The sequence below is a fragment of the Mustela lutreola genome, chromosome 8 (assembly GCF_030435805.1).
Source record: "Mustela lutreola isolate mMusLut2 chromosome 8, mMusLut2.pri, whole genome shotgun sequence".
Lineage (NCBI taxonomy): Eukaryota > Metazoa > Chordata > Mammalia > Carnivora > Mustelidae > Mustela > Mustela lutreola.
The window spans coordinates 43,656,557-43,676,004 of NC_081297.1; the positions used below are offsets into that span (position 1 = coordinate 43,656,557).

At 38.8% G+C, this 19,448-nt stretch overlaps 1 protein-coding gene across 14 annotated transcripts in view; it reads right to left on the reverse strand.

The window, feature by feature from the left end:
* ERC1 (ELKS/RAB6-interacting/CAST family member 1) overlaps positions 1-19,448 on the reverse strand; it is a 558,216-nt gene that overhangs the window by 372,247 nt on the left and 166,521 nt on the right. For all 14 annotated transcript variants that reach the window (XR_009356580.1, XM_059184416.1, XM_059184418.1 and 11 more), the window contains one exon: positions 981-1,118. Coding sequence is in view for 13 of the 14 variants with exons in the window: in XM_059184416.1 (XP_059040399.1) it covers positions 981-1,118 (138 nt within the window). In the remaining variant the exon portion in view is untranslated. The remainder of the gene's footprint in view (positions 1-980; positions 1,119-19,448) is intronic.

Here is a 19,448-nt window from a genome sequence, read left to right on the forward strand (position 1 = left end):
TATTATTTCTGACTATATCCAGGGATCAAGCCTTGATCCCTGGCACATACCCTGAAGCTTGTGAGTCCAAGAGACTTAAGGAACAGTGACCCTATTCCTTTAAAAAAATCCAATTACAATGCACCACCAAGATTCCTTAAACCTCCTTCTAATACATTAACACCTAACTGGCTGGGCCACTTCTTTATTATGTCAACCATTTCTGAAAACTTAGGTTTGCTCATAAACGTAAAATGAAGTAGCTGGGCCAAGACTAGAAAAACAACAAGTGTGTTTCTGTTGATAACTAAAATCCCAGATTTTATTAAGTACTACCATGGTACAGTAAAGGAGAACTAATTATATATTGCTTCCTAATGGTCAATGTCTGATATTTTCACATCCCCAAGTTCAAACAGATGAGATAAATAAAAAGTACTTTTCTTTTCGTTCAGGAGACAGTAAGTGGGAACTTATGGCTTAGTCTTTAGAAATTTCAGCCAATGGGGGCAGCTGGGTGGCACAACTGGTTAAGAGTCTGACTCTTGGTTTCTGCTCTGGTTATGATCTCAGGATGGTGAGATGGAGCCCTACATCAGGCTCCTAGCTCAGTGTAGAGTCAGCTTGAGTTTATTTCTCCCTCTCCCTCTCTGCCCCTCCCCCCACTCTATTAATATTTAATATTTACATTAGTAGATATTTAATATATCTATTAAAGTAAAGAGGAAGGAAAGAAGAAGGAAAGGAGAGGGGAAAACTTTCAGCCACTGCTCTCCAGTGTGAAATCCATTTTGCCTAGCAACAGATGCTTAAGTTGACAAAAACAAAATGGCTTTTCTATCTCTTTATACTATCTACAACAGCAATATTACAGAAAACTCTTTTCTCTTTTGCCCTAAGGGATTTCTTCTGCCTTTTAAATCCAAGTCTCATTACTAAATTTAACATTAATGAGAAAGAAGAGCAAATGTGTCTACAAAGGGTCCAAACCTGTTACTCACTTTCTCAGCAAGGGCCTCCTCCAAAGTTGTCAAGGCAGTGTCAGTGTTGGTAGTGTCAGCCTGCAAGGATTTGACCCGTTCTTTCAAGCTGCTCATTTGCTTTTCCTTATCTCTAAGTTGCTCTTGAAGATTTTCAATCTAAGTGTGGGGGAAAAAAAGGAAATTAAAAGAAATACAAATAGTCACAATAAAAATCATTTTACGTTAGAAATAGATCAGGGCTGTCTCTGAATGTGTGTTCCACAGAAATAATTTAATACTAAGGGTCTCCAAACTGAATGCAAAATTTAAAAGACAGAATTTAGAGCCAGAACACAGAAAAGACACACATGTAGCTATGGACATATATGCATATATATAAATCTCTCAAAAAATAAGGAAAGTAGCTAGAGAGAAAAGAGCCAACATTTAGAGATGGGATTGAGAGTGGAAAGATAGGAAAGACAAGAGAAATGGGATAACTTCGGGAGGAGTCAAGATGGCGGAGAAGTAGCAGGCTGAGACTACTTCAGCTAACAAACAATCAGCTAGATAGCATATCTAAAGACTGCAAACACCTACAAATCCAACGGCAGATGGAAGAGAAGAAGAACAGCAATTCTACAAACAGAAAATCAACCACTTTCTGAAAGGTAGGACTGGCGGAGAAGTGAATCTAAGGCGAAGGGAAGATAGACCCTGGGGGGAGGGGCCGGCTCCCGGCAAGCTACGGAGCAACAGTGCACAAAATCGGGACTTTTAAAAGTCTGTTCCACTGAGGGACATCACTCCAGAGGCTAAACCGGGGCGAAGCCCACACGGGGTCAGCGTGGCCTCAGGTCCAGCAGGGACACAGAAGGATCATGGGTGTCTGAGCGTAGCAGACCTTACTGGTATTACAACAAGGAAGCCGGCTAAAGAGACAGCCGACAGTGAGCTCACAGCTCAGAGTTACCTTGAATCGGTCACAGGCTTGGTGAGCTCGGAATGCGGCGGGAGGCCACGGAGACGGGAGTAATTGGGCGCTGTTCTCTGAGGGCACACTGAGGAGTGGGGCCCCAGGCTCTCGGCTCCTCCAGGCCAAAGACCAGGAGGCCACATTTTCATTCCCGTCCACTGGAACTCTACGGATAGCGCTCAGGGAACAAAAGCCCCCGAAAGGAAACCCCAGCAGCTTACTCAGCCTGGCCCGTGCAACTCCGCCTGGGGCAAAGATGCTTGAGAATCACTACACCAGGCCCCTCCCGCAGAAGATCAACAAGAATTCCAGCCAGGACCAAGTTCACCTACCAAGGAGTGCAGTTTCAATACCAAGGAGAGCAGCGGAATTCCAGAGGAGGAGAAAGCAAAGCACGGAACTCATGGCTTTCTCCCGGTGATTACTTAGTCTTGTACTTAATTTTTTTTTCTTTTTCAATTTTTTTTCTCTTCTTCTGCTAAATATTTTTTAACTTTTACCCTTTTCAACGTTTTTTTAACTAGTTTATCTAATATATATATTTTTCTTTTTTATACTATTTCTTTATTCGTTTTTTTTTAATTGCTTTTTTTTTTTCTTTTTTTTCTGAACCTCTTTTTATCCCCTTTTTCCACTCCAACCCCCCACGATTTGGGGTCTCTTCTGATTTGGTTAAAGGATATTTTCCTGGGGTTGTTGCCACCCTTTTGGTATTTTACTTGCTCCTTCATATACTCTTATCTGGACAAAATGACAAGGCGGAAAAGTTCACCACAAAAAAAAGAACAAGAGGCCGTACCGAAGGCTAGGGACCTAATCAATACAGACATTGGTAATATGTCAGATCTAGAGTTCAGAATGACAATTCTCAAGGTTCTAGCCGGGCTCGAAAAAGGCATGGAAGATATTAGAGAAACCCTCTCGGGAGATATAAAAGCCCTTTCTGGAGAAATAAAAGAACTAAAATCTAACCAAGTTGAAATCAAAAAAGCTATTAATGAGGTGCAATCAAAAATGGAGGCTCTCACTGCTAGGATAAATGAGGCAGAAGAAAGAATTAGCGATATAGAACCCCAAATGACAGAGAATAAAGAAACTGAGCAAAAGAGGGACAAACAGTTACTGGACCACGAGGGGAGAATTTGAGAGATAAGTGACACCATAAGACATATTGCCCTCGACCCGCAAGGACGACAAGAAGCCCCAGTTCAGATGTATCTTCTCTCTCTTTATTTCTGCAAGTCTACACACTTATATACGTTTACATGACCAATCAGCGAGCAGGGTACAGGAGGGAGCAAATCAGGCTGTGCACCTAAACAAACAACTTCGCTAGCAACCAATGCTGTTTACTTCCTCTTTGGGCGTTCCGCTTAGTCTCACGAGGCAATCCTAACCTGGCAACTAGCCAGGCGCCATCTTTTAATGGTGGAGGCCGCCCTGGCCAGGGGCCTGCCTCCGACATCACGAAACAACATTAGAATAATTGGGATTCCAGAAGAAGAAGAGAGAGAAAGGGGAGCAGAAGGTATACTGGAGAGAATTATTGGAGAGAACTTCCCCAATATGGCAAAGGGAACAAGCATCAAAATCCAGGAGGTGCAGAGAACGCCCCTCAAAATCATTAAGAATAGGTCCACACCCCGTCACCTAACAGTAAAATTTACAAGTCTTAGTGACAAAGAGAAAATCCTGAAAGCAGCCCGGGAAAAGAAGTCTGTAACATACAATGGTAAAAATATTAGATTGGCAGCTGACTGATAAGTCTCCACAGAGACCTGGCAGGCCAGAAAGAGCTGGAATGATATATTCAGAGCACTAAACGAGAAAAACATGCAGCCAAAAATACTATATACAGCTAGGCTATCACTGAAAGTAGAAGGAGAGATTAAAAGCTTCCAGGACAAACAAAAACTGAAAAAATTTGCAAACATCAAACCAGCTCTATAGGAAATATTGAAAGGGGTCTTCTAAGCAAAGAGAGAGCCTGAAAGTAGTAGATCAGAAAGGAACAGGACAACATACAGTAACAGTCATCTTACAGGCAATACAATGGCACTAAATTCATATCTCTCAATAGTTACCCTGAATGTTAATGGGCTAAATGCTCCAATCAAAAGACACAGGGTATTAGAATGGATCAAAAAACAAAATCCATCTATATGTTGCCTAAAAGAAACTCATTTTAAAACCAAAGACACCTCCAGATTTAAAGTGAGGGGGTGGAAAAGAAGTTACCATGCTAATGGACATCAGAAGCAAGAAGGAGTGGCAATCCTTATATCAGATCAATTAGATTTTAAGCCAAAGACTATAATAAGAGATGAGGAAAGATACTATATCATACTCAAAGGACCTGTCCAACAAGAATATCTAACAATTTTAAATATCTATGCCCCCAACGTGGGAGCAGCCAACTATATAAACCAATTAATAACAAAATCAAAGAACACATCAACAATAATACACTAATAGTAGGGGACTTTAAACTCCCTTCACTGGAATGGACAGATCATCCAAGCAAAAGATCAACAAGGAAATAAAGGCCTTAAATGACACACTGGACCAGATGGACATCACAGATATATTCAGAACATTTCATCCCAAAGCAAACGAATACACATTCTTCTCTAGTGCACATGGAACATTCTCCAGAATAGATCACATCCTCGGTCCAAAATCAGGCCTCAGCTGGTATCAAAAGATTGGGATCATTCCCTGCATATTTTCAGACCACAATGCTCTGAAGCTGGAACTTAATCACAAGAGGAAATTTGGAAAGAACCCAAATACATGGAGACAGCATCCTTCTGAAGAAAGACAACTATCATATGATCTCCCTGATGTGAGGAAGTGGAGATGCAACATGGGGGCTTTAAGGGGGTAGGAGAAGAATAAGTAAAACAAGATGGGATTGGGAGGGAGACAAACCATAAGTGACTCTTAAATCTCACAAAACAAACTGAGGGTTGCTGGGGGGAGGGAGGTGGGGAGAAGGGGGGTGGGGTTATGGACACTGGGGAGGGTATGTGCTATGGTGAGTGCTATGAAGTGTGTAAACCTGGCAATTCACAGACCTGTACCCCTGGGGATAAAAAATATATATTTATTTTTAAAAATAAAAAATTATATATAAAAAAAGAAATGGGATAACTTCAATAATGACACTGTAAATCACTTCACAGTGAATTAGAGCAAGATAGTAAAAGACAAATCAGCTCTATAAAGAAAAAGTGTTCTTAAATGCTAGTGTAAAAATATATTTTTATATCACCTTTTATGTAAACGTGAAGCATTTTCAATGAAATTCCTTATTGTAGATATTCATTCCTTCATACACATCTATATGCATTCATTTACTCAAGGAGGTATTTACCAAATTCTTTATTATATTGCAAGGCACTAGTGGGTACAAAGAAAAATGAATAGACCAAGTTTTATTATAAGATGGTAAGAGAACTAACCATTATGTAGCTGAATCCAAGCTAAGGATGGTCTTGTGTGCAATCTAAAGAGCACAAATTTTATTCTAGACAGATGGGAACCATTAGGTATTTTTAAGCAAAGAAATGATCTGGTCAGTTCTGCATTTTAGACAGATAATTCTGATGGTTCTGGAGAAAAAAATTTAAGGAGACTTGTATAGAGATGGCAAATAATTAGAGTTTATCAATCCCCCAAGAGATACTGAAGATTAAATGAGCTAAGAGAGATGGGAAAAGAAGGGTTGGTTTGAGAAACATTATAGAGACAGGATGTTATCATGGGAGGTTAAAGTACATATAATGAAAAACACTGAGGAAATAAACATGAAGGAATTGTAGCAAGATAGTCTTAATAAACTAAAAGAAAATAAGGTAATTACTGTAGATCTCACAAACTTCATTCATTCATTCAACACATACTTGAGCTCTTGCTATGTGCCAGAAACTTTTCTCAGTGTTGAGAATATAGAAGTAATCAAAACAGACAACAATCCCTATCCTCAAAGAGGTAACATCCTAGTACAGCAGACATTAAATGAATGAAATAAACACAGTATGTAAGCTAGAGATAAGTACTATAGAGAAAAATCAAGAAGAGATATAAATTAGTCCATTCTAAACTAATACTAGAGTGAGCTGGTATATTTTACATGGTTTTCAAAAAGGAACATAAATATTATCTCCTTTGAAAAGATCTCCTTTAGAATAAAATGCTCTTTATACTCAATCACACATATACATGTTACATATACATACACAGACTCTCTCCATTCTTTCATCTATCTATATGTATTTATCCCATCTACATTATAACACTAATCCCTGACCATATCGTAATTCTTTGATACGTGTCTCTACACATAGACTGGATCCTGCCCCTCATATCTGGCACACACTAGGTGTATGATAAATATCAGTTCATTAATCAGTAAATGAATAATATATAAGCTTAGACTTCTAGAAACTGAATTTAGGCATACACATAAACTCCTGCCAAGAATGGAACAACAAAAGAAGTCTAGATACTGGCTAACAGACACATAAAAAGATGCTCAATATCACTCATCATCAGGGAACTACAAATCCAAACCACATTGAGATACCACCTTAACACCTGTCAGAGTAGCTAAAATTAACAACATAAAAACAGCAGATGTTATCGAGGATGCAGAAAAAGGGCAACCCTCTTACACTGTTGGTGGGAATGCAAACTGGTGCAGCCACTCTGGACAACAGTATGAAGGTTCCTCAAAAAGTAAAAACAGAACTATCCCCCAATACAGCTACTGCACTAATAGGTATTTACCCAAAAGATAGAAAAGTACTGATTCGAAGGGGCACATATATTCTGATGTTTATAGCAGCATTATCTACAATAGCCAAATTATGGAAAGAACCCACATGTCCATCATCTGATGAATGGATAAAGAAGATGTGGTGTACGTACACACACACACACACACACACACACACACACACACACACAGAGGAATATTATTCAGCCATCAAAAAGAATAAAATCTTGCCATTTGCAATGTTGTGGATGCAGCTAGAGTGTATTGTGCTAAGAGAAATAAGTTAGAGGAAGACAAATACCATGTGATTCCACTCATATGTGAAATTTAAGAAACAAAACAGATGGTCATAGGGGAAAGGAAAAAAGAGAAAGAGAAAGGCAAACCATAAAAGAAACTCTTTTTTTTAAGATTTTTTATGTATTTGACAGAGAGAGAGATCACAAGTAGGCAGAGAGCAGCAGGCAGAGAGAGAGGGGGAAGCAGGCTCCCTACTGAGTAGAGAGCCCAACATGGGGCTCGATCCCAGGACCCTGAGATCATGACCCAAGCCAAAGGCAAAGGCCTAACCCACTCAGCCAACCCAGGTGCCCCTAAAAGAGACTTTTAACTACAGAAAATAAACTGATGGTTAATAGAGGAGAGGTGGGTGGGAGGGTGGGCTAAACAGACAATGAGTATTAAGGAGGGCACTTATCATGATGAGCACTGCATGTCATATATAAGTGATAAATTACTAAATTCTACTCCTGAAAATATTACACTATATGTTAACTAACCAGAATTTAATAAAAATGACAAACAAAACAGAAGTCTAGATACAACAATCAGATAACTTTCTGCACTAATCAATTTAATATAAGCTCATTAAGTAACTGCCTCATTCTACAGGGAAAGAGAAAAGTCTCTCTCTAGAGTGAATAAGAATTCCACTAGAAGAAAAAATAAGCTATGCTAAAAGATATGGTAACTTCAGACGAAGATATCATAAATGCTGTGTAAGGCCTAGATTTTTATTCTTTAACAATGAAATAATCATACAGGTAAACCACTAAAATGCCTGAAATGGGTTCCAGTCTTTTCAATGCCACTGAAAATTCAAAAGCTGCTGTCAGAGAAAACACCATCACAGAAGAAATCATTAGTCTTCATTTAATCAACATTTCTATTAGAGTCTCATGTGGATCAATCCTTAGGTAAACTCACAACCAGTAAAGAGAATTTTGCCACTCAAAAATCTAATACTTCATATACACAGAGAACGTCATGTCCTGCTGTTTACATGTTCAACCAGCTACACATGTCATTCCAGTTGCTAACATATAAGCCTTATTAGGCAAAGAAAAGATAAAATCACACTGCTAATTAGACTTTCTTGTCAAGAAAGAGCAATACAAGAGCCATTATTTAAAATAAAATTTCAAAGAACCAACCAAGTTTTACATACAAGAAAACAGATTTTGTTTTACAAGCCCACCTAATACACAAATAGCCCTTACATGCATCATAAGGAGAACACCCTTCTTCCCCCCACCACCATCTTCAGCATCTAAGAAAGAAATTAAAATAAACTACTAACAATACCAATCATACAATTTCTATGTAGTCACACTATTAAAGGAATCCATTCTTCTTTGCAGGCAAAAACTTTTCATAAAATACTCAGGTGCAGAAGCTGCTAAACTTGGTAAAATCCCCACTAACAAGTTCTCCCTAAGCTACTTTCTTTTTCAATTACCCAGCTGTCTAAACAGATTGCTGAGTTGGAGGGGAAGAAAAGGATGGCTATTCACGTCTAAAGAGGAGGAATGAACATTCCATAGTGAAAAGAACGGACAAAATGAAGGACAGTGGACAGTAAAATAGCCTCCTTTGGGGAAGCTGCCATCAGCAAGGAAGACCTGAAATAGACACCGATATGTGCAAACTAGCTACATAAGCACTGAATAAACGCAAAAGATGCTGTGTGTGGTATGTGGGAGGAGGAGGATGTACAAAACTCTTCTCTTTTAGTTTACCCAGCAACATGATGGATAACATGAGCCCTACGGAGAGCTGCTGTTAAATATCCTCACTGTGGTTGTGATTCAAAATCGTGCTCTCAACTACTGCTGATGATGTAAAAGCTGATCACCGCAATAGTGTCATATCATGGTATTTCAGTACTTACTATGCAATTTCTATAAAATATAGTTTCCTATTTCTGTACTAAATTCAATTATCAACAGGATCTAAAAAAAAAAAAAAAACTTACAAAGAGCTTTGAATATAATATCCAAGGAAAAAACTGGATCGACTGCATACATACTTGAATGTGAACAATAAAAATGATTTGGGATCGTGTTAAATGGGAAAACACTCTTTTAAATATGCTTGGGCTATCGGGGCGGGGGGGGGGGGAGCCCTCTCCATTTTGTGGGAACAGAAATCACAAAATCCCTAAAATAACAATGTAACAATAATCATAATGGTTGTGGTGGTGAGGAGGAGGTGGTGATAACTAACATTTAAAAAGAACACTGTATCTTCATGAGGCACCTGGGTGGCTCAGTTGGTTAAGTGTCTGCTCTTAGCTCAGGTCATGATTCCACGGTCCTGGGACAGAACCCCGGATCAGGCTCCCTGCTCAGCAGAGGGTCTACTTCTCCTTCTCACTCAGTCTCTCCTGCCCCCCCTACCCCAAATAAATAAAGAAAATCTTTTTTAAAAAATAATAGTGTTCTTTTTAAGTCAGGCATTGTTGTAAGAACTTTATATATAACAACTATTTAAGCATCACCAGAAGACTATGAATTACTAAGAAGACTAATTACTAAGTAATCAACCTTTAGAATCCTACTCTTAAATCACTATGCTATAAATTATGTTGTGATGAAAAAAAAAAAAAAAAAAAAAAGACAATAATACAAATGACTTACGCATCTTTACATAAACTATCCCTTATTTTTAAATACTGTTTACTAATAAACATAGTACATTTTACTATGGTCACTTATACTAAAATCATATCCCTTACTGAAGCAAAGAATGAAGGCTGGAGGTACCAAACCACTGCAAATGCAAAAGTACATCTTCCATGGAAGAAACATATATCCAAACGCAATACACTCAAGCTAGTGGGCAGAGCCAAACAGGCTTGATAATCAGGATTTCAGTATCAAGGTATTATTAAAACAGTCTGTGTACCCTGATGTCCAAGGGCTAGAAAGAAGTAGCTAGTTTGGACTAGAAAGCACTTGACAATGAAACAGTGGAAAAGATTTTAAAAGATTTTCCTTCTCTTACTTGTTTTATCATATTGAAAATTAATTGCTGCTACAGAAAATGACATATTTTATAATCCTACGGGCTTTTTTCCTACTTTCCATAAACCCCATCTGACACAGAAAGAGATCATAAAGTACCTATTAGTGTATATTCAACTTCTGCATGAGTATAATTTTGAAGAGATCAAAGTAATTGGAGCTTATTCTCTATGTCTATGTCCCTGATGATAAATAGAAAGGAGAGGAATCAACCAGGTTTACACATACAGTTTATTACCATAGAGTAGAACTTAGAATTCAAGATTTTTTAAAAAATAACTATTTACAGAAAAATGACACTTCCTTCTCTAATCATAGTATAGCTCTGATAACTGGGTTGTTAAAAAAAAATAGAAACAACATAATTATTATATTATATAAAGCCTTTTTCTCCTTGTATAATTTTTATTTTACAAAGAGAGAGAAAAATGTATGAAACCAGAGCAAGACTAATGCCAAATGCATGCTACATGTGAATTCATCAAAGCTGCATACCAATTCCATATTGGCACAGATTTTTTTTGACATCTTTTGTTTTGGTTTTTATCAGCCTTGCCAGTTGTCAGGAACTATCATGTTTCAATGTGGGTGATTTATTCCTAGTCAAGTGGAACTGATTACTCTGCCTTTGAGGTTCTAATCACTGAGTAAAGGTAAAAGAGACTTCCTCTAGGATATAGTTCTAAGGACAAGGAATCCCAAAACACTTCCTGCAATCACCTAGCTACCTTAAACATCATTTAAATAATATTATCCACAGTTGTTCTAAGCAGTCATCAGCATCAACTTACTATGTGGAGCAAATTATAGAGAGGCTCTGACCTTTACCTACTTTGTTAACGGTATCTTCCAATATCAATGGCAGAAGTACAGTCTGCATGAACTCTCCATAATCAGGGGCAAAAGGGAACTACAGTAATTAATAAAATAGAAAAAGGAAAAATTTGCTAAGCCCCCTAATTTCTAGGTAACTGTTTATCTACTACCCTATGCTCTGGCAAAAAAACTCAACTAGGCACAATTACAACTTACCAAAATGAGTTTCTGCCCAGACTATTTATATTGGCCTTTAAATATTATTTGTCCAGGGGCACCAAGGTGGCTCGTTGGTTAAGCATCTGCCTCTGCCTCTGATCCAGCCCACATCAGGCTCCCTGCTCAGCAGATAGTCTGCTTCTCCCTCTCTCTCTACTGTTCCCCTTACTTGTACACTCTCTCTCTGTCTCTCTCTCTTTCTCTCTCTCTCTGTGTCAAATAAATAAATACATAAAATCTTAAAAAGAGAGAGAGAGAGAGAAAGAGAAAAAGAAAGGAAGGAAGGAGAAAAGAAGTCTTACTTGTCCAATCATGTGCTTTCAGTTATGAGATAAGAACAACAAAATCATGAGAAACTCTAACCCAAAGTGTTAAACTCAGTTTAGGTTGTGAAAAGCTTTCACACCTATATTGGCAATTACTGTTTATGGTCGTTAATAAGCCCAGCAAGGATTATGGTTGGTAACCAACTATTTCTTTGGTTGAGTTTCCTTCTCAACTGTGCTATTCTCTTACCATGTAAGTCATGGAGTGGATTATTGTAATGAAAAACAAGCTGGCTATGTCATCTTGGGCAAATTACTTGATCTTTCTAACTACTTTACTATAAAACAGAAGAATAGGGCGCTGGGGTGGCTCAGTTGGTTAAGCATCTGCTTCCCAGGGTCCTAGAGTCCCAGAGCAGACTCCCTGCTCAGCGGTGAGTCTGTCTCTCTCCATATCCCTCCCTCCTGCTTCTGCTCTCTCACTCATGATCTCTCTCAAATAAATAAAATCTTTTTAAAAAGAACAGTAATATTCCTTTCAATTATAAATACAACTGCATTCTTAGGGGGAAGACAAGAACATTTAACAAGTAATAAACTTCATCAGAGCACCACTATATTTTATCTTAAAAACTATTTAATTTGAACAATACAGAAAGTATAGGTAAGACCTTTAGGACAAGACACTGAGAGTCCACTGCTCCTGACAGATTTTATAAATTGCTGAGAGAAAAGTAATTTGTTTGATAAACTTGCTTATGGGACAGATAATGGAACTAGGGACCACCTGCATTAAAAGGGTAATCTGAAGCAAAACCTGGGAAGACCAAAGGTCATTGTAAGTCAAGGTATGCTTGATAGACAATTCTATAAATATCTAAAATAACTTTTTTATCTGGCAGGCACACATAAAAATTTGCCTGACCTTCCAGTGCAAAACTCAAACAAAGAAGATCTACAAATTCCCAATGGCAACCCTTTGGAAGCGGTGAAAATGGGGACACTGCACTTAGGAACACAACTTACATCATCTGTACGAATGGTATCCCTTTAAGTTGCACAAAAGCAACGACTATCAAGATAGAACAGTCTTATATTTAAAGGTTCAGTACATTTAGTACTGTTCATTTAGATTAGTACATTTAGTATTTTTAATTAATTAATTAAAACAGATGTGCTAGGCTTAGCTTCAAAGAAAAAGCAACCATGATTATTGCTACCTATTAACATCAACCAAGCTGAGAAAAATCAAAGACATAACATCAGGTGGCTAGCTAAGTGACACATGGTCTATCCACTGGGGGAATATTATGCAGCCATATATAGTTCATTAACTAAGGGTATGGAAACTTGTTTATCATATATTACATGAAAAAGAAAAGTTATCAAAAAGTATGTACAGCATTCTAACAATTTGAAGGAAGGAAAAATTTAGTTTCACATAGAATTTTCCTGGTTAAAGGTTTTCCATCGTTTTCTAATACTTAAGAATAGAACTATATATCATTTCAATAAGAATGACAAAAGCGGGGAGAGGAGTCAAGATGGCGGAGAAGTAGCAGGCTGAGACTACTTCAGCTAGCCGGAGATCAGCTAGATAGCTTATCTAAAGATTGCAAACACCTGGGCGCCTGGGTGGCTCAGTGGGTTAAGCTGCTGCCTTCGGCTCGGGTCATGATCTCAGGGTCCTGGGATCGAGTCCCGCATCGGGCTCTCTGCTCAGCAGGGAGCCTGCTTCCTTCTCTCTCTCTCTCTCTGCCTGCCTCTCAGTGTACTTGTAATTTCTCTCTGTCAAATAAATAAATAAAATCTTTAAAAAAAAAAAAAAAAAAAAAAAAAAAAAGATTGCAAACACCTGAAAATCCATCCGCAGATTGAAGAGAAGAAGAACAGCAATTCTGGAAACAGAAAAACAACCACTTTCTGAAAGGTAGGACCGGCGGAGAAGTGAATCCAAAGCAACGGGAAGATAGACCCCGGGGGGAGGGGCCGGCTCCCGGCAAGCGGCGGAGCAACCACCCACAAAATCAGGACTTTTAAAAGTCTGTTCCGCTGAGGGACATCGCTCCAGAGGGTAAACCGGGGCGAAGCCCACGCGGGGTCAGCGTGGCCTCAGGTCCCGCAGGGTCACAGAAGGATCAGGGGTGTCTGAGTGTCGCAGAGCTTGCGGGTATTGGAACCGGAAAGCCGGCTACAGAGACAGAGCCGACAGTAAGCTCACAGCTCGGTGTTACCTTGAACCAGTCGCAGGCTCGGAGAGCTCAGAGAGCGGCCGGAGGTCAGGCAGACGGGAGTAACTGGGCACTGCTCTCTGAGGGTGCACTAAAGTGGGGCCCTGGGCTCTCGGCTCCTCCAAGCCGGAGACCAGGAGGCCGACATTTGTGTTCCTGTCCTCCGGAACTCTACGGAAAGCGCTCAGGGAACAAAAGCTCCTGAAAGCAAACCCGAGTGGATTACTCACCCCAGCCCCTGGTAAGGGCGGTGCAATTCCGCCTGGGGCAAAGACACTTGAGAATCATTACACCAGTCCGCTCCCCCAGAAGATCAACAAGAAATCCAGCCAAGACCAAGTTCACCTACCAAGAAGAGCAGCAAAATTCCAGAGGAGGAGAAAGCAAAGCACGAAACTCATGGCTGTCTCCCTGTGATTTTTTTTTTAGTCTTGCAGATAATTTCACTTTTTTCTTTTTCATTTTTTGTTTTTTTTCTCGCCTTCTGGTAAAATTTTTTTTTAACTTTTATCCCGTTCTTTTTTAACGTTTTTTAACTAGTTTATCTAATATATATTTTTTCTTTTTTATATTTTTCTTTATTCATTTTCTTTTTTTAAAATTCTTTTCCTTTCTTTTTTTTTTCTTTTTTTCTTTTTTTTCTTTCTCCCTTTTTGAACCTCTTTTTATTCCCTTTCTCCCCCCTCACGATTTGGGATCTCTTCTGATCTGGTTAAAGCATATTTTCCTGAGGTTGTTGCCACCCTTTTAGTATTTTGCTTGCTCCTTCATATACTCTTATCTGGATAAAATGACAAGACAGAAAAATTCACCACAAAAAAAAGAACAAGAGGCAGTACCGAAGGCTAGGGACCTAATCAATACAGACATTGGTAATATGTCAGATCTAGAGTTCAGAATGACAATTCTCAAGGTTCTAGCCGGGCTCGAAAAAGGCATGGAAGATATTAGAGAAACCCTCTCGGGAGATATAAAAGCCCTTTCTGGAGAAATAAAAGAACTAAAATCTAACCAAGTTGAAATCAAAAAAGCTATTAATGAGGTGCAATCAAAAATGGAGGCTCTCACTGCTAGGATAAATGAGGCAGAAGAATTAGTGATATAGAAGACCAAATGACAGAGAATAAAGAAGCTGAGAAAAAGAGGGACAAACAGCTACTGGACCACGAGGGGAGAATTCGAGAGATAAGTGACACCATAAGACGAAACAACATTAGAATAATTGAGATTCCAGAAGAAGAAGAAAGAGAGAGGGGAGCAGAAGGTATACTGGAGAGAATTATTGGGGAGAATTTCCCCAATATGGCAAAGGGAACGAGCATCAAAATTCAGGAGGTTCAGAGAACGCCCCTCAAAATCATTAAGAATAGGCCCACACCCCGTCAACTAATAGTAAAATTTACAAGTCTCAGTGACAAAGAGAAAATTCTGAAAGCAGCCCGTGAAAAGAAGTCTGTAACATATAATGGTAAAAATATTAGATTGGCAGCTGACTTATCCACAGAGACCTGGCAGGCCAGAAAGAGCTGGCATGATATTTTCAGAGCACTAAACGAGAAAAACATGCAGCCAAAAATACTATATACAGCTAGGCTATCACTGAAAGTAGAAGGAGAGATTAAAAGCTTCCAGGACAAACAAAAACTGAAAGAATTTGCAAACACCAAACCAGCTCTACAGGAAATATTGAAAGGGGTCCTCTAAGCAAAGAGAGCCTACAAGTGGTAGATCAGAAAGGAACAGAGACCATATACAGTAACAGTCACCTTACAGGCAATACAATGGCACAAAACTCATATCTCTCAATAGTTACCCTGAATGTTAATGGGCTAAATGCCCCTGTCAAAAGACACAGGGTATCAGAATGGATAAAAAAAAAAAAAAAACATCTATATGTTGCCTCCAAGAAACTCATTTTAAGCCCGAAGACACCTCCAGATTTAAAGTGAGGGGGTGGAAAAGAATTTACCATGCTAATGGACATCAGAAGAAAGCAGGAGTGGCAATCCTTATATCAGATCAATTAGATTTTAAGCCAAAGACTATAATAAGAGCTGAGGAAGGACACTAAATCATACTCAAAGGGTCGTTCCAACAAGAAGATTTAACAATTTTAAATATCTATGCATACAACGTGGGAGCAGCCAACTATATAAACCAATTAATAACAAAATCAAAGAAACACATCAACAACAATACAATAATAGTAGGGGACTTTAACACTCCCCTCACTGAAATGGACAGATCATCCAAGCAAAAGATCAGCAAGGAAATAAAGGCCTTAAGACACACTGGACCAGATGGACATCACAGATATATTCAGAATATTTCATCCCAAAGCATCAGAATACACATTCTTCTCTAGTGCACATGGAACATTCTCCAAAATAGATCACATCCTGGGTCCTAAATCAGGACTCAACCGGTATCAAAAGATTGGGGTCATTCCCTGCATATTTTCAGACCACAATGCTCTAAAGCTAGAACACAACCACAAAAGGAAGTTTGGAAAGAAGCCAAATACATGGAGACTAAACAGCATTCTTCTAAAGAATGAATAGGTCAACCGGGAAATTAAAGAAGAATTGAAAAAAATCATGGAAACAAATGATAATGAAAATACAACGGTTCAAAATCTGTGGGACACAAAAAAGGCAGTCCTGAGAGGAAAATATATAGCGGTACAAGCCTTTCTCAAGAAACAAGATAGGTCTCAGGTACACAACCTAACCCTACACCTAAAGGAGCTGGAGAAAGAACAAGAAAGAAACCCTAAGCCCAGCAGGAAAAGAAAAATCATAAAGATCAGAGCAGAAATCAATGAAATTGTAACCAAAAAAACAATAGAACAAATCAACGAAACTAGGAGCTGGTTCTTTGAAAGAATTAATAAAATATATAAACCCCTGGCCCGACTTATCAAAAAGAAAAGAGAAAGGACCCAAATAAATAAAATCATGAATGAAAGAGGAGAGATCACAACTAACACCAAAGAAATACAAACTATTATAAGAACATACTATGAGCAACTCTACGCCAAAAAATTTGACAATCTGAAGAAATGGATGCATTCCTAGATACATATAAACTACCACAACTGAACCAGGAAGAAATAGAAAGCCTGAACAGACCCATAACCAGTAAGGAGATTGAAACAGTCATTAAAAATCTCCAAACAAACAAAAGCCCAGGGCCAGACGGCTTCCCGGGGGAATTCTACCAAACATTTAAAGAAGAACTAATTCCTATTCTCCTGAAACTATTCCAAAAAATAGAAATGGAAGGAAAACTTCCAAGCTCATTGTATGAGGCCAGTATCAGCTTGATCCCAAAACCAGACAAGGATCCCATCAAAAAAGAGAGCTATAAATCAATATCCTTGATGAACACAGATGCGAAAATACTCAACAAAATACTAGCCAATAGGATTCAACAGTACATTAAAAAGATTATTCACCACGACCAAGTGGGATTTATTCCAGGGCTGCAAGGTTGGTTCAACATCCGCAAATCAGTCAATGTGATACAACACATCAATAAAAGAAAGAACAAGAACCATATGATACTCTCAATAGATGCTGAAAAAGCATTTGACAAAGTACAGCATCCCTTCCTGATCAAAACTCTTCAAAGTGTAGGGATAGAGGGCACATACCTCAATATCATCAAAGCCATCTATGAAAAACCCACCGCAAATATCATTCTCAATGGAGAAAAACTGAAAGCTTTTCCGCTAAGGTCAGGAACACGGCAGGGATGTCCATTATCACCACTGCTATTCAACATAGTACTAGAGGTCCTAGCCTCAGCAATCAGACAACAAAAGGAAATTAAAGGCATCCAAATCGGCAAAGAAGAAGTCAAATTATCACTCTTCGCAGATGATATGATACTATATGTGGAAAACCCAAAAGACTCCACTCCAAAACTGCTAGAACTTGTACAGGAATTCAGTAAAGTGTCAGGATATAAAATCAATGCACAGAAATCAGTTGCATTTCTCTACACCAACAGCAAGACAGAAGAAAGAGAAATTAAGGAGTCAATCCCATTTACAATTGCACCCAAAACCATAAGATACCTAGGAATAAACCTAACCAAAGAGGCACAGAATCTATACTCAGAAAACTATAAAGTACTCATGAAAGAAATTGAGGAAGACACAAAGAAATGGAAAAATGTTCCATGCTCCTGGATCGGAAGAATAAATATTGTGAAAATGTCTATGCTACCTAAAGAAATCTACACATTTAATGCAATTCCTATCAAAGTACCATCCATCTTTTTCAAAGAAATGGAACAAATAATGCTAAAATTTATATGGAACCAGAAAAGACCTCGAATAGCCAAAGGGATATTGATAAAGAAAGCCAACGTTGGTGGCATCACAATTCTGGACTTCAAGCTCTATTACAAAGCTGTCATCATCAAGACAGCATGGTACTGGCACAAAAACAGACACATAGATCAATGGAACAGAATAGAGAGCCCAGAAATAGACCCTCAACTCTACAGTCAACTAATCTTCGACAAAGCAGGAAAGAATGTCCAATGGAAAAAAGACAGCCTCTTCAATAAATGGTGCTGGGAAAACTGGACAGCCACATGCAGAAAAATGAAATTGGACCATTTCCTTACACCACACACAAAAATAGACTCAAAATGGATGAAGGACCTCAATGTGCGAAAGGAATCCATCAAAATCCTTGAGGAGAACACAGGCAGCAACCTCTTCGACCTCAGCCGCAGCAACATCCTCCTAGGAACAACTCAAAAGGCAAGGGAAGCAAGGGCAAAAATGAACTATTGGGATTTCATCAAGATCAAAAGCTTTTGCACAGCAAAGGAAACAGTTAACAAAATCAAAAGACAACTGACAGAATGGGAGAAGATATTTGCAAACGACATATCAGATAAAGGACTGGTGTCCAGAATCTATAAAGAACTTAGCAAACTCAACACCCAAAGAACAAATAATCCAATCAAGAAATGGGCAGAGGACATGAACAGACATTTCTGCAAAGAAGACATCCAGATGGCCAATAGACACATGAAAAAGTGCTCCATATCACTCGGCATCAGGGAAATACAAATCAAAACCACAATGAGATATCACCTCACAACAGTCAGAATGGCTAAAATCAACAAGTCAGGAAATGACAGATGCTGGCGAGGATGCGGAGAAAGGGGAACCTTCCTACACTGTTGGTGGGAATGCAAGCTGGTGCAGCCACTCTGGAAAACAGCATGGAGGTTCCTCAAAATCTTGAAAATAGAACTGCTCTATGACCCAGCAATTGCACTATTGGGTATTTACCCTAAAGATACAAACGTAGTGATCCAAAGGGGCACGTGCACCCGAATGTTTATAGCAGCAATGTCCACAATAGCCAAACTATGGAAAGAACCTAGATGTCCATCAACAGATGAATGGATCAAGAAGATGTGGTATATATACACAATGGAATACTATGCAGCCATCAAAAGAAATGAAATCTTGCCATTTGCGACAACATGGATGGAACTAGAGCGTATCATGCTTAGCGAAATAAGTCAAGCAGAGAAAGACAACTATCATATGATCTCCCTGATATGAGGAAGTGGTGATGCAACATGGGGGCTTAAGTGGGTAGGAGAAGAATCAATGAAACAAGATGGGATTGGGAGGGAGACAAACCATAAGTGACTCTTAATCTCACAAAACAAACTGAGGGTTGCCGGGGGGAGGGGGTTTGGGAGAAGGGGGTGGGATTACGGACATTGGGGAGGGTATGTGCTTTGGTGAGTGCTGTTTAGTGTGTCAACCTGGTGATTCACAGACCTGTACCCCTGGGGATAAAAATATATGTTTATAAAAAATAAATTAATGAAAAAAAAAATAATAAAACTTTTGTAGTTAACACCATCAAAAAAA